Genomic DNA, 15,290 nt, shown 5'->3' on the forward strand with positions numbered 1-15,290 from the left:
GGCCTGACACTGAGGTGATAACAGGGTAAAGATTGGGTGAGTGTCTCTGGTATTTTGTGACCTATTTTAAAGATAATTGTTCTGGGGCTGACCCCCTGGCTCACTCGGGAGAGTGCGGTGCTGATAGCGCTGAGGCCATGGGTTCGGATTCTATATAGGGATGGCCGGTGCGCTCTCTGGCTGAGTGTGGTGCAGGCAACACCGTGCCAAGGGTTGCGATCCCCTTACCAGTCAGAAATAAAAAAAGATAGTTGTTCTGAAAGATACCACACTGGAGGAGGTAGCAGTGGTAAGTGTTCTTGTGTGCCCTCTGAGAATCTGTGTTACTTCATATCTAGTCTTGCTGTAGGGCAGGTGAAGACTACATCACATCATGGAGGACTCTTGGCTGTATAAACAAACAAACTAGAAAGGACCATTTCTGCCAAGCCATGTTAAGTCCACTAATGAAGTAGTGGTATTTTCTATAATTTTACTGTTTGGTGCATAGACTTTTTTTGGACTTGGGCCTTTTAAGGTCTTTTCCCTTAAAAAATTGAGTTTTGATTGCCAGAAACTGATGCAGCATTATAATTAATGGGATAATCAGTTCATAGCAGTTTTAACAGATGACTCCCCTGCTCTGCTTGTTCAGTATTTTTTATTATGGCTTTAAAAAAATAACAGCAATATATATATATTTGAGAAATTTTTATAAACAGTACTTCGTATCATTTTGATTTGTATTTTTCTTTGCCATGGAATCACTTAGGTAATGCTCAAACACCACTGATCACTACTTTAAGTTAGGACATTGATTACCTTTGCTTATCAGAACCAGTCATTGTTGAAAACCTTTGCATCTTAGATACTTCTTCAGTGCCAGTGTTCATTATCTGAGTGTGGACTGAATAATGTATTCGAGAAAGAGAATACAGCAAGCCCTTGAACAACACGGGTTTGAACTGCACAGGTCCACTTATATGTGGATTTTTCTCAGTACATGTATTGGAATTTTTGGTTAGGTATGTCATGGATATATGACATACCTAACCAAACAGTTCAGTAGCCTGCCTAACAGTAGGCTATTAGTAGTTCAGTATTTAACTACTTAAGTACTACTTAAGTAAAAATGAGGGGTCCTCCCCACACCTGCCTGGGGCTTGGGGAGTGCAGGTGCATGGCTGTGACCCAAGAAGAAGTTATACGAGGATTTTTCTACTGCTTGGGGGTGGGATGTGGGGCAGGGGAACGTGTGTTCAAAGGTCAACTCATTCTGTTTTGTCAGTTTGTCTCACTTGATGCTTGGATTTCACCTTGCCATCTCATTTTGGAAAATCCTAAAATAAAAGTCACTAGTTGTTTCTGACAAACATCCATAATGGGTAAAATTATGATTTAATTTCTTATAATTTTATAATGGGTAGGGTTGTTTGTTTTCTTTTTAAATTCATTCAGTTCAAGAGGCTTTAAAAAATTAGCTAGTGAGTGCCTACCATGTGTGCTAAGCGCAATACTGCACTTTACTGGGAATTAAGATAAAATTGAGCAAGGTATCCTCCAGAGCACTTACCATCAAATGTAACATCTAGACAAGATGTCCTGGGCCAAAATCATCAAAGGAATATTTACTTTTGTCATTCCACTAAGCATGTATTGAACATTCAGGTTATACAAAATTAATTGTATTCTTTGAAGTAATTTGGAGGATAGTACCGTTTTCTTTACATGAAGACAGTTGCTACTCTTGCTGTATGGTTTTCTGCCTCAGTAAATGGCAGTGCCACCCAACTAGTTGTCCAAAAAGAAACGTTTGATTATTCCCTTTTCCTCAACTCTGTGTCCAGTCAGTCATCAGTGAGTCAACTTCCTAAATGTCTTTGGAATTCCAGTACTCCTCTCTAGCTCTGCTGTGATAGTCCAGGTTTTATTTAATCTTCTGGATTACTGCAATGTCTCCCTAACTTGCCTCCCTTATTCTAAGTCCAGTTTCCTTCCAGTCTGTTCTTCATATCAGAACCAGGATGATCTTTTTAAAATGTAAATCTGTTCTTCCCCCTACTCTGCCTAAAACTGCTCAGTGAATTGATTTTCTCACAGTGCAGCCTTCAAGGTCCCCCAGAATGTGGTTTTTACTGTATTTCAAGCCTTACTGCATATCTTGCTTCTCTCCTCACCCAGCCCTTCCACTAATTGTTCCTGCTCCCTGGGAGGCTGCCATTCCTTGCCTGCTACCCCCAAGTATTTATATTCTCAAACCCTTGCTGCCTGCCTTCAGCCTGAATACCAGCGATACTTCCTCTGAGATGGATTCCTAGACTAATACATTTGGTTAGAGTTTTTTCTGTCTGTTTTTGTTGGAAAATTGTTATTACCTCCTTATTTGTCTTCCGTTCTGAGGTATACGTTTGACGGGCATTTAGTCACCTCTTTTCCCAGAATATAGTGCAATAGCAGTTCCTATCACAAAGCAACCTCCTCAAATGCTTGTTAATTTGGGATTTTTAAATACACTGTTAACTCTGCATTATAAAGAGATCCATGATGTATAGGACAATCAACATAGGTCCCCAATATTAGATAACCCTTTATATTGAACAGATGTCAACATATCCTTTTTATTTTTTTTTCCAGTTTTTGTCTTTTTATATAACATGATCTTTTCAGCATGTAAATGTGTGACCTAGTTTTTTTTTTTAATTTTATTTTGTCGATATACATTGTGGTTGATTATTGTTGCCCCTTACCAAAACCTCCCTCCCTCTTCCCTTTCCTCCCTCCCACCCAACAATGTCCTTTCTGTTTGCTTGTCGTATCAACTTTAAGTAATTATAGTTGTTATATCTTCTCCCCCCTCCACCCCCCCTGGGTTTTTTTTTTTGTGTGTGTGTGTGTGTGTGTGTGTGTGTGTGTGAATTTATTTATTAATTTTTAGCTCCCACCAATAAGTGAGAACATGTGGTACTTCTCTTTCTGTGCCTGACTCGTTTCACTTAATATAATTCTCTCAAGGTCCATCCATGTTGTTGCAAATGGCAGTATTTCATTCGTTTTTATAGCTGAGTAGTATTCCATTGTGTAGATATACCACATTTTCCGTATCCACTCATCCGATGATGGACATTTGGGCTGATTCCAGCTCTTGGCTATTGTGAAGAGTGCTGCAATGAACATTGGGAAACAAGTATACCTTCGACTTGATGATTTCCATTCCTTTGGATATATTCCCAGCAGTGAAATAGCTGGGTCATATGGTAGATCAATCTGCAACTGTTTGAGGAACCTCCAAACCATTTTCCATAGGGGTTGCACCATTATGCATTCCCACCAACAATGTAAGAGAGTTCCTTTTTCTCCGCAACCACACCAGCATTTATCGTTCAGCGTCTTTTGGATTTTAGCCATCCTAACTGGGGTGAGATGGTATCTCAGTGTGGTTTTGATTTGCATTTCCCGGATGCTGAGTGATGTTGAGCATTTTTTCATATGACTGTTGGCCATTTGCATATCTTCTTTAGAGAAATGCCTACTTAGCTCTTTTGCCCATTTTTTAATTGGGTTGCTTGTTTTTTCCTTGTAAAGTTGTTTGAGTTCCTTATATATTCTGGATATTAGTCCTTTGTCAGATATGTATTTTGCAAATATTTTCTCCCACTCTGTTGGCTGTCTTTTAGCTCTGTTAATTGTTTCTTTTGCTGTGCAGAAACTTTTCAGTTTGATATAGTCCCATTTGTTTATTTTTCCTTTGGTTGCCCATGCTTTTGGGGTCATATTCATGAAGTCTGTGCCCAGCCCTATTTGCTGAAGGGTTTCTCCTATATTTTCTTTAATAAGTTTTATTGTTTCAGGGTGTATATTTAAATCCTTAATCCATTTTGAGTTGATTTTAGTAAATGGTGAGAGATGTGGGTCTAGTTTCAATCTCCTGCAAATGGATAACCAGTTATCCCAGCACCCTTTGCTGAAGAGGGAGTCCCGACCCCAGTGAATAGACTTAATGCCTTTGTCGAAGATCAAATGGCAGTAAGTGCGTGGGTTGATTTCAGCTCGTATATCTTCCTTTGAGAAATACCTACTTAGCTCTTTTGCCCATTTTTTCATTGGGTTGCTTGTTTTTTTCTTGTAAAGTTGTGTTCTTTATATATTCTGGATATTAGTCCTTTGTCAGACATGTATTTTGCAAATATTTTCTCACTTCCTTGTAGATTCTGGATATTAATCCTTTGTCACATGTATATTTTGCAAATATTTTCTCCCACTCTGTTGGCTGTCTTTTAGCTCTGTTAATTGTTTCTTTTGCTGTGCAGAAACTTTTCAGTTTGATATAGTCCCATTTGTTTATTTTTCCTTTGGTTGCCCATGCTTTTGGGGTCATATTCATGAAGTCTGTGCCCAGCCCTATTTGCTGAAGGGTTTCTCCTATGTTTTCTTTAATAAGTTTTATTGTTGCGGGGTGTATATTTAAATCCTTGATCCATTTTGAGTTGATTTTAGTACATGGTGAGAGATGTGGGTCTAGTTTCAATCTCCTGCAAATGGATAACCAGTTATCCCAGCACCCTTTGCTGAAGAGGGAGTCCCGACCCCAGTGAATAGACTTGATGCCTTTGTCAAAGATCAAATGGCAGTAAGTGCGTGGGTTAATTTCAGGGTGCTCTATCTTCATATATTACTCTGCCACTTGCTTTTTTCATTTAACAATGTATGGCACCATTTGCTGAAGAGGCAGTCCCTTCCCCAGTGAATAGGCTTGGTGCTTTTGTCAAAGATCAGATGGCAGTAAGTGTGTGGGTTGATTTCTGGATTCTCTATTCTATTCCATTGATCAGTATGTCTGTTTTTATGCCAGTACCATACTGTTTTGGTTAACATATCCTTTTTAAACAGGGATCAGCGAACTACAGTCTGTGGTCCAGATTTAGCCTACCATTCTTTTATAAGGACCACAAGCAAAGAAAGTTTTTACATTTTTAAGTGCTTGGGGGAAAAATAATAATATTTTTATGACACAACATCATGAAATTCAAATTTCAGTTTTCATAAAGTTTTATTAAAGCACAGTCACACTCATTTCTTTATGTATTTTGTGTTGCTGCTTTTTCACCACATGGCAGAGTTGAAGAGTTGTGACAGACTGCGTGGCTGGCAAAGCCTAAAATATTTACTGTCTGGCTCTTTACAGAAAAGGTCGCTGACCTCTTCTTTAAATCATTTCTGTGATGTAAGAATGGATAAGTAATTATATATACTTAAGTCATAATCTCCGTTTTCTTTTTTTCTCCTCTGTGTTCAAGGTTTAAGTATGTCCAGAAAGGGAGTATCATTTGTGATTTGGGAACTGTATTCCAGCATCTCTATCGTATACATACCTAGAGCTTTTTGAGATTTGAACATTGCTGGGGTAGGTGTTGAGAGAATAGAGACTTCAAATCCTCCCAAATTAGACAAAACCAGAGTAGATGACTTGTGATTCTTCCCCACCCAATGGCCTAAAATCAGTCTTTTCCTAAATTACTAATATTATTGATTTTTAAAATTTACTTTTTCTTTTTTTCTTTTCTTTTTTTACAGTTAAGGAGAAAAAAGCAACACCTTTTCATGCTATTTGATGTAATCATTAAAATATGATGCTGAAGTCCTCTTGTAAATTGTGGTTAATTTTTGTCAGTGTGTTAGTTACCTTGTAGAAAAATAGCACCAGCCATGTTTTGGTTGTGTACTCATTTTACTAACTATTGGAAGTAACTTTGTTAGGGTTTATTATAGGCAATTATAAGACCTTCATTTTACATCATTTAATAAAATAAAATGGTTTTTACAACATTGTTTACGTTTTGTTTAAAAATATTTTACTGAGAAAATAATTAACTTTGTTTTATTTTTAGGGTTATATCCTGTGTTGTGACCTCATGGTTTAAGTGGGAATAAAGATGAGTATAAGCAGTGATGAGGTCAACTTCTTGGTATATAGATACTTGCAAGAGTCAGGTGAGTACTTTTATAAAGTAAATAGGCCTCAAATTATTTTAATATTCTCAAAAGAACTTTTATGCATTTGAAATTTGTATCAGTCCAAACTGTTGAACTTTGTATGTTTCCTTAGTGTCTGGACTGCCATTTTAAAGCTATGTTTTACTGCATGGTTTAACTCTCTGACTCTTTCAAATATGTTGGAATCATCTTAGGCAAATATTTGTAACTAAGAGTTTGGCTTTCATTGTCCCATTTTTATAATCTGTTATGAAGTGAGATTGTTGCACATGTTTAGTAGGAACATATAAACTCTCAGATACCATTGGTTTAGTAATGTATATCCAGAATCCTCAGTTAAATGTTTTTGGTTCTAGTTGCAGTTAGCATTTCAAAAGCTAAATTAACAGTATTTTTTAGAGTGCTTTCATAAGTATTATCTGAATTAAGTTTATCCTTGACCTGAATTCTCATTAATGTATTGAGGATGATTATAAATCACTGAAAGTCATTTGTAATTAATATAAAAAAAAAATCAGTGATCAAGTTTCTTAGATAGATTAAGAGGTATGGTCATAAAACAAGTACTACTACAAGGAAAAATGTGGATGGATTAAGCAAAAATGTAAAGGTAGAAGAGGAAAAACTGTTGTATATGGCTGGGGCATAGGATAGTGAAAAAGATAATTGCAATGGTGAGTGCAAGTTGTTAACTTGAGATGGAATTGTGGTGGTTGAGAATGTCATGGTCTAGAGATTGAATTTTAGAAATAATACCTTAACATCACTGTAATGTTTTAGTGGTAAGATGAGGTGTGGTATAAAATAATTTTGGTAGTCGCATGTAAGGGAGGACAGAATAGAATAGAGATCCAAGCTTGTAGGACATAAGCCCTCCATTTATGGGTTTATGACTCGAATCATTCTTACAGGGTTAAGCTAGTTGTCCTTCCTGTTACAGGAATTACAACATGGCCTTAGATCTTAGATCCCATTGCTTGCCAAGATGTTCCCAGTTGTACTACAGTCTGAACCTCTCTCTTGGGCGGGGATTTTCTATTCCCAAGCACCATAACTGCTCCTCTCTGACATGGAACAGATGAGAAAATGATGTTCAACAAGGTCAGGAAGGGAAAAAGAAGAAACTAAAATATCCGACCAATGGAGAATAACTGATGGAGCTTTGAAATTAATAGATCTAGTTTTGTTTTCTTTGTTTAAACTGGTAAATTAATACTGAAAGAAGAGCCAAAAGAGGACATTCCAGAGAGTGTTTTGGATAAGATAAAATGATTGTGGAAAAAGTAGAGTCCTACTGATTATTAAATGTGTAACATTGTAAACTCGTTGAAGTTGTCTTATAGTATTTCTGGCCAAAATGGAAAATAATTTATTGGGTCAGAAGAAACTTTGTGCTTTCTACTTTTGAATCTAATCATCTTTTAAGACAGAAATCTGAGGCTTTTGGACACAAGCAAAAAACATTGTGAAAGATCAGTAGATGGGAAATATATTATAAACGTATATTGGAGTATTGTAAAGGCAACTATTTAGGTTGAACCTTATGAAATTTTTGGAGGTCAGAAGCAGTTGAGTAGCTCAGCAGTATCCTGTGGTATAGCCTATGCTGAGGTGAAATAGGGCAGGATGAGGTTAGAGGTGTTAATGAGCACTCAGATTTCTCCTGTTACCAAGCAGAAGTCCACATATTGATATGTTGTTACAAGAGAATATAGCAAGTAAAAAGAGGCAGTAAAATAATATCCTGGGTTAATTTCTGAAAGAGTACTCAGTGGCTAAGTACTATCAAAAGTTTCCTTAAAGTTGCTTGTGTTTTCAGAGAAAACCCTTTTAAATTCCATGTTTTAAGGTATTTTATGTTGCAATAAAAATACAGCAAAAACTTTGTTATATAAAATTGTCACATTTGATAATTGTTTACTGCATTCTTAATTGTGCTTTGTGTATTCTTTAGAAAGTTTTCTACTTAACATTGTACTTCATCACCAGAACACCGTAAAGTCACATCTCTAAAAATATGAACACCAGTCCCTTGGTAAAAATTGTAACTTACTATTACATTATGACTTATAGGGGAAAATAAGACTCAACTGATGACATTTTGACCTATGGCAGTTTTTCTGGGAATACAACTTGCCATTTATGTAAGAACTGCCTATATCAGAGTTCTAAAGTTTGAGCCTCTCACCACCTACATCAGAATCATTTAGAGAAAGCTAAGTGGGGCCCTGGAATCTGTGTTTTACAAATGCCCCAGATGATTCTGAGGCCCACTAAAGTTTGAAAGCCACTGGTCTATATTAGTTGTAGGCCAATTAATGGAAGAACTTGACAAGGAAGTTGACAGTAGGTATGTGCATGTTCATAATATTTTGAAAGCAAAATTATAATTAGTAACTACTCAGGGTGAAGTAGAAAGCTTGAAATATAAATATACTGAGATTTGGGATGTGAGAATATTTCCTGAAGAGATGCTGCCATTAAAAGTGGTGTATTTATATTTGTGGGCAAGATTTAACAGGAATGATGAGGCATGTTCATGTCATAGAGGATGCCATGAGACGTTCACTTGAAATTACCTCCAGAAATAGGAGATAGGAGAGAGTTTTATAGTTCTATGAACTCAGGACAGGATTCACATAGACCTCAGAATCTCACCCATTAAAATGGCCCATAGTGGCTTTAGGTCTGTGGTCTTGCCACATATTCCAAAAGCTCTTCCTCAGTTTTGATCTTGTTACATATAAATATGGTCATTTCTGCAGTAGATTCTCATTTGGAATCATCTAGTTCGGTATTCCTTCTCTTGTTGTTTTGGGGATTTAGCGTATGTATCACCATAACTTACAAAGGAAAAAATTACTTTTAGGTAATGATTATTTCTCTTGAAAGAGTTAAAGCAAGATAGAAGAATCTTAATTCTGCTGCTTTCCCTATAAAAGTGTGCTAAATTGGATTAGGAGATACGCAGAGAGGAGCGATCATGACAAGGAAAGGACCTCTGCAAGGACATTCATTCAAAGGACTGGTTTGTGAAGAATATCAAAAAGAAAGATAAAAATTTCTCCTTGCCTGTCTCATTATCTAAAGGCTCTTAGTCAGAAAGTCCAAAAACATCTGATAAAAGTTTTGCTTAAGTATGTGGTTTAGAAATAACGTTTTTTAGTAAGAACTTTTGACATTTGTTCTCTGCAGTGTTTGATTTTGACTAGACTATATGGTATCCATCTGCAGAGGGAATGAAATCAAGTAAATTGTTAGTGTTAAATATTTAATACTGTTGTCAGTACTAGATGATATTATCTGTTAAAAGTCCCTCTCTATCCCCCAAATCACATAACTTCTCAGAAATTCATTATCCTCATTTGTAAATTTGTTGCTTGTTTTTGAAAAAGGAATACATTAGGAATTTCAGCCTCAAATGTTTAATGGACTTCCCTGTTTCAAATAAGCTATCCCATGACTCAACAAAACTAGTTAAGAGAAAATATATCTGTTGTAGGGTTTTTATTGAGTGTTGTATCTTTATTTTTCTCAATTTATCTCTAGAAAGTTCACCCTAAGCAAATTTCTTTGGTCCTCTCTATTCTGCACTTTTATAAACCAGACTTTCATATTCAACAAAGGTTTCCTAGGGAATAAAATTATTTTTCTCTTTTGAGATGACTTGAAAATTGAGTGTATTTGACATGTGATACTGTGAGTAACGATTGACTTGATTCAGTATGCTCACTTTAATTAGCATTTCCCCAAGGGTATTAATTTGATTGCCCTAATAACTCATCTAGCAACCATATGCAGATAAGTACTTAGTGGTACAGACTAAGTTGTATGTAACAGAACCTGATACAGTGTTAATTTTAGAAGAGCTAAGCTGGTATGGACCTTTTAAATTCCCCCACCCCCACTCTGCTACCCTCCAAATCACTCTTGACTCCTGTAGATACTCAGTTTTGTTTTATTTTTATTCTGAAGAAATTATTCCTGGTGATTATTTGTGAACTTTCTGGCACCTGTTTTTCTTGTTACTTTGTATAAGGTGTAAATTATTTTGCTTAAATTGTGTATTTGGTTTGGGGAGAATCCTTGATACTAGATTTAATTGTCAACTATTGCATGTTAAAGAGCTCCATAACTTCTCTATTTATGATGTACTTGGCTGTTGGAAACTGTGAAACAGTTGCACTTATGATTGAAAGGCTAACTGGAAATTGCAAGAAAACAAAATATCCTTATTGTTAAGATGAGTTATTTTCTGGATTATGATTCTGAAAAGTCCTTATGATTTTAGAACCGAGGTTCATCTTTCACATAGGCTCCATTCATAAGAAAGTGATGACATATGTAGGCTTAAACTGTTTGGTTCATCTTGAATCATCTTGTCTCTTCTGCACCCCACCTCCCTCCACTATTTCTCCCCACCGTTTTCTTTTCTTACCTTTCAAAGAGATATCACATCTCCCTGGATATAGGTCTTGTACCACACCAGTTTTTCTGAGATGGTGCTTATTACTTCCAATATTGTATTTGTTTTTAAGATCACACATCAAAAATATATGTATATAGATATATATATATACACACAGTAATGTGCCCATAGCCATGAAGAACTGGAGGGAAGAGAGCTCAGAACCTGGTATGAACACCTTCAACCTTCCTTTTAATTTTTGAGTAGACGACCAGCTGCAGAAGTGCAAGTAAATACTTTTGCTTTGTATTTATAATGAAATAAAATATGGAATAAACTTGATTTGAGATATGGTTATTGTACACATCACTAATTAACAATAAACAGCAAGCACTTGTTATGATGCTGGTAATTACAATACTATTAATAATTCCAAATCAGTCTTTCTCCTGTCTTTATAAACTAAATGACCATTTATCGCTGACAAAGGAAATTCCTATTTCTACTGACACTTGTTAAAGGACAAAAATCCTTTAATAGTTGCCAATGAACTTGTTTAATCTTAATTAGTAGTATTTTTGGGTGTTTTTTGTTTTTTAGGAATAGCTAGTGGTATAAGGAAATATATATAAATTGCTGGTGGCATTATAAATTTGCACAATTTGGGGGGAAGGCACTTTGGCAATCATGAAAACTTCATTTAAAATGCTCGTGTCATGTCCCTTCAACTTTTGAGGGAATCCGTCCTAAGGAGAAAAAAAATTATAGATGGCAAAAAGCATATACATATAGATATTTGAGGTAAGATTCTTTTTAAATAGTGAACATTGGAATAGTCCAAATACCCAGTATGAATAATTTATTGGTTGAATACATTTATTGGCTGAATGTTATCATGCTATTAAAATTATTTCAGAAAATGTAATTTGTATAAAATGTTCATAGTTATATTTATTTTTAAGGGCAAAATTAGGTCACAGAATTGTATAGCTAGTGTATAAGTGCTGGGTCTAACCCTTTAACAAACAAGGTTCCCTATAACATTTTCCCCCCTGCTTTTTACCTTTTCTGAAATCTAGATCTGTAGGGCAGAATTGGAAATAGGTTTGGGAGCAAGGGAGTGTGTGATTATGAAAACAATAATATAATTTTCTGGTGTTTCTCACCTGAAGCTTAAAATAGGACCTTGGGTAAATCAGATTTCCTTTTAAGACTAGGTTGAGTTGTGATCATAGTTAGGCTTTGCCGTTTTCATCGGTTTGTCTTGTCCAGACACCCTGTACAATAACCATGGTGTTCGAGGCCCATTTTCTTATTCCTGTATTCTCTGTTTGCAAAGTAGAGTTGGGAGGCTCTGGAGAACTAACTCCCCTTTGAGAATAGAATCCCTAACATCCCAAAGGAAAGCACTCACTGAAACAAGCAGTAAATTAAAAATGGTTGTTTTGTGATCTTGTATAAAAACACACACATACACACACATCCCCACACCCCTGCCACTATTCATCTCTATTACTGAATTACCAATACTGAAGTTCATGGTTTTCAGCCTTGTTTTTTTTTTAATCCTATTCTGTCTCCTAAATCTTAATTAAATCTGGGAATGTTTAGAGTACTTGATTTGCTCCTACCCCTGGGAAGAAGGGATGCTATTTTAGGCAATTGTGCTGGATTTCAACATTTCACAAATTTAAATGATGCCTTGTGCCTCTTACTTTTTCAGGGACAGCTTTTTATTTACATAGTATTTCCTGCAGATATATATTTACAGATAAATAGGAATATTTTCTGGTATAAACCTGGGTCAAATTTTATATTGTTTTTCAAGGAAGACTTAAGTCATATGCTTTTTCTGTAGTCATGGATTTTCTGATGTGTCAAGATACATTATAGTAGAATTGTATTCTAATTTAACAAATGTTTATTGAGTTCTTGTTAAGTCAGGGAATGTACTAGTTTCCCAGAATTAAAGACTTACTAGACATAAATCCTTTTCTCAAGCAGCCCAGTTTAGTAGTCAGACACACACCCCATAGATACACAGGTGATAACCATTCAGTGTGCTATGTGCCATATATACAAATTTATAGGATCAGCACAGGAGAGACTGATTAACCTGTCAGTAGTGGTAGTAAAAGACGACTTCACCTCCATTCAGATAAGGGGAAATGAGCACAGGAACACACGAGGCTCAGGGGCACGATATAGCATAGCATATTCAAGATGTTAACAGGTGATTTGCTATCACTTGAATTTAATGTGCAGTGGGAACAAGGTGGGGTGTATGGAATTGGGGAGATGAGGCTGGAGAGATAGGTAGGGCCAGAGTACAAAAATAACTGTGTGCCATGTTTAGGAGTTTGGCCTTTATTATGAAGGCCAAGAGAAGCATTGAAAGTACTCAAGAAGTGATATGATTTTTTTTTTTCTTCAAGTATTCCAGCTGTAGTGTGGCATATGTACTGAACTGAGGAAGGAACTTACAGCAATAGTAGTCCATATAAAGAATGACAGGAGCTAAATTCAGGTTCTAGCAGAAAAGGAAAGGTGATGACGGAGTATAGAGAAGGTAGGGTGGTAGAATTTGGAGGTAGGATGATAGGATTTGGTGAATGGTTAGGGGCCAAGGTAGAAGGTAGGAGTTAGTATGACTGTGACTTTCATGTGTAATGAAATGAAGTCAGAAGTTTCTAAGAAAAAAAGTTTTAGGGGAAGAAAAAAAAAAGTTTTGACCATAATGATTTTAAGCTGCCATGTAATGCTATGGCTAGAAATAAAGAAGAAATTGTAGTTGAATTCAGCATTTATTTGAGCAGAGTGTTTAACCGTGGAACTTCTTTAGGGTAAACATTAATAAGAAGTGCCAAAACAATGCTAATGACTACTTCAGGATTGTTTTCATTGCTATTTGAGAACATTCTAAGCACATCTGCAGTAACTTCAGATGCATGTAAGCACCTGTGATAGCTTCTGTCCTGGTCTGACAGAACAGATTCAGGATATATAATAATATATATAATTAGAAATTGGCACCGTTGCATCTGCAGCTCTTGGGATATTCTTGGATATGTTGTTTTATGCTAAACTCTGTAAGCTAATTAGATAGGACCTAAATGTAACAATTTTGACTATTTAAATTGCACCTATGAATAGAGAGTACAGAAATCATGGACTTTGTACGATTTATAAGCCTTATGTAACCTACAACACTTTTATCTTGAAGTCTTCAGAAATCTTTAAGCCACTTGGCTGTTTGACTTTTTTCCCTGTTTATGATTTGCTGCAGAATTTACTTAGGGAGGGGTGTGTAATTGAAAACATGAATCTACGACCTCACTCCTTATGGATTTCACTGCTGTGTCTCTTACCTTTCCCCCCCCTTCCTCCCCAGTCTTTATTCTCAGTTTTTCACTCTGGCAGTCTGGAATCTACTTATATTGAAGTATTTGTGGGTTTCCTGATAGGGACAGTTCAAAATGGTGCTTTTTAAAAAAAAGAATTGGTATCTTTCTTAGCCATCTCTGTGAGCTCAGTTTAAACTGAGAACTGTTAATGTGTTTAATTATGATCTTGCCTGTGGGGGAAATCAGGAGGTTAAAATCAAGGTCTTAAAGGTAACATCTCTTCACTTCTTACCTCTCCCACTGTGGAGAGAGAGGGAATGGCTAGGCGTTCTAAAGAGGGAAGGAGGGTGCCATGAGGAAAATTAATTTAGGCATACTGTATCAATTAACCTACTAAAATGTTCCTAGCTACGTGCTATTTGTAAGCCCACAGTATTTTAGTATAGACTCTTCATATAAGTGCCACAAGGAGCCTAAGAGTGAAAGCACAAAATGCAAAAAATATATGTACTGACACTAAAAATCTAATATAGACAGGCTAGGCAAGAGAGTTATTATATAGACTAAATCAGTTTATCCAAGACACAAAACAAGCCCATATTCATTTACATTTAGTATGAAAGTTTCTTAACATTATATATTACATGTGTAATTTAATTGAACTATTTAAAATGTGTTATAGCAATTACTATTTAATGATAAACTGAGATAGATATTTTGATAAAGAGAATAGACCATTGGGTCTATCAGTTTACTATAATTTTACTTTTGAATTTGGACTAGACTTTCATTAAAGGCAAGGTCAACATAAAGAAATTTTTGTTATGTGAGTGTTCTTTTTTTAAGTATTTTAAATTAAAAGTAATTGCTGATGGAGACCTAGAGACTGAATTTTCATTTGCTAGCTCTTCATTCCCCAAATATTTTATTTAAATGAGTTATTACTAAGTGGCAAAGAATTAGTATTTTTAAAAACACGTAACTCACATAAAATGGGAATTAAGCATTGGAATGTTTTTCATTTTTAAATTTCAATTTTCATTTTTTATGTTAATTTTAGTTTGCCTTTTATTTCCTAAGTATTTTGAAAAAGCTGCAGAAAACATTGAATTTATGTTTTGACAAGTTGTATGTAGAAATTTAAATATGCCACAGAAATATTAAATGTCACTTAATCTATCTTGGCCTCAGTTATTTTGAGTGAAGCAGTTGAATCACATGATTTCCAAAGGCATTTTAAGTTTGATGCTTTTTGTTGAGCAAAGTTATGTACCCTAATAAGTTTTAGAAAATTTGAAGCTGTTTAATCAAGTACATTCTAGAAATTTTTAAAGAGTACATTAAGTAAGAGAAAAGGAAAACATATAAAGGCTAGCATGTTTAGATTTTGGTATTTCTTTTGTTTAAAAACATACTTAACCTTAGCTACCAGTTTGGGATTTCAGATGGGTTAAATGTGATTTTGAAAGTTTATAAAAGATCTTTTCATTTGTGTCATTTAGCATGCTGCCACTAGGAAAATAAATTCTCATACTTTTTTTTTTTCTTTTCCTTTTTTTTTTTTTTTT

At 35.4% G+C, this 15,290-nt stretch overlaps 1 protein-coding gene across 2 annotated transcripts in view; it reads left to right on the top strand.

The window, feature by feature from the left end:
- Positions 1 to 15,290, top strand: part of TBL1XR1 (transducin (beta)-like 1 X-linked receptor 1) — an 82,066-nt gene that overhangs the window by 35,198 nt on the left and 31,578 nt on the right. Inside the window, exon 2 of one of the 2 annotated variants that reach the window (XM_008575117.1) lies at positions 5,865 to 5,967. In XM_008575117.1, the coding sequence (XP_008573339.1) occupies positions 5,910 to 5,967 (58 nt within the window). In that variant the 5' untranslated portion in view covers positions 5,865 to 5,909. Of the gene's footprint in view, positions 1 to 5,864; positions 5,968 to 15,290 lie in introns of those variants that run through there. The other variant, XM_008575118.1, reaches the window with a different exon arrangement.

The sequence above is a fragment of the Galeopterus variegatus genome, unplaced genomic scaffold (assembly GCF_000696425.1).
Source record: "Galeopterus variegatus unplaced genomic scaffold, G_variegatus-3.0.2 Scaffold1138, whole genome shotgun sequence".
NCBI lineage: Eukaryota > Metazoa > Chordata > Mammalia > Dermoptera > Cynocephalidae > Galeopterus > Galeopterus variegatus.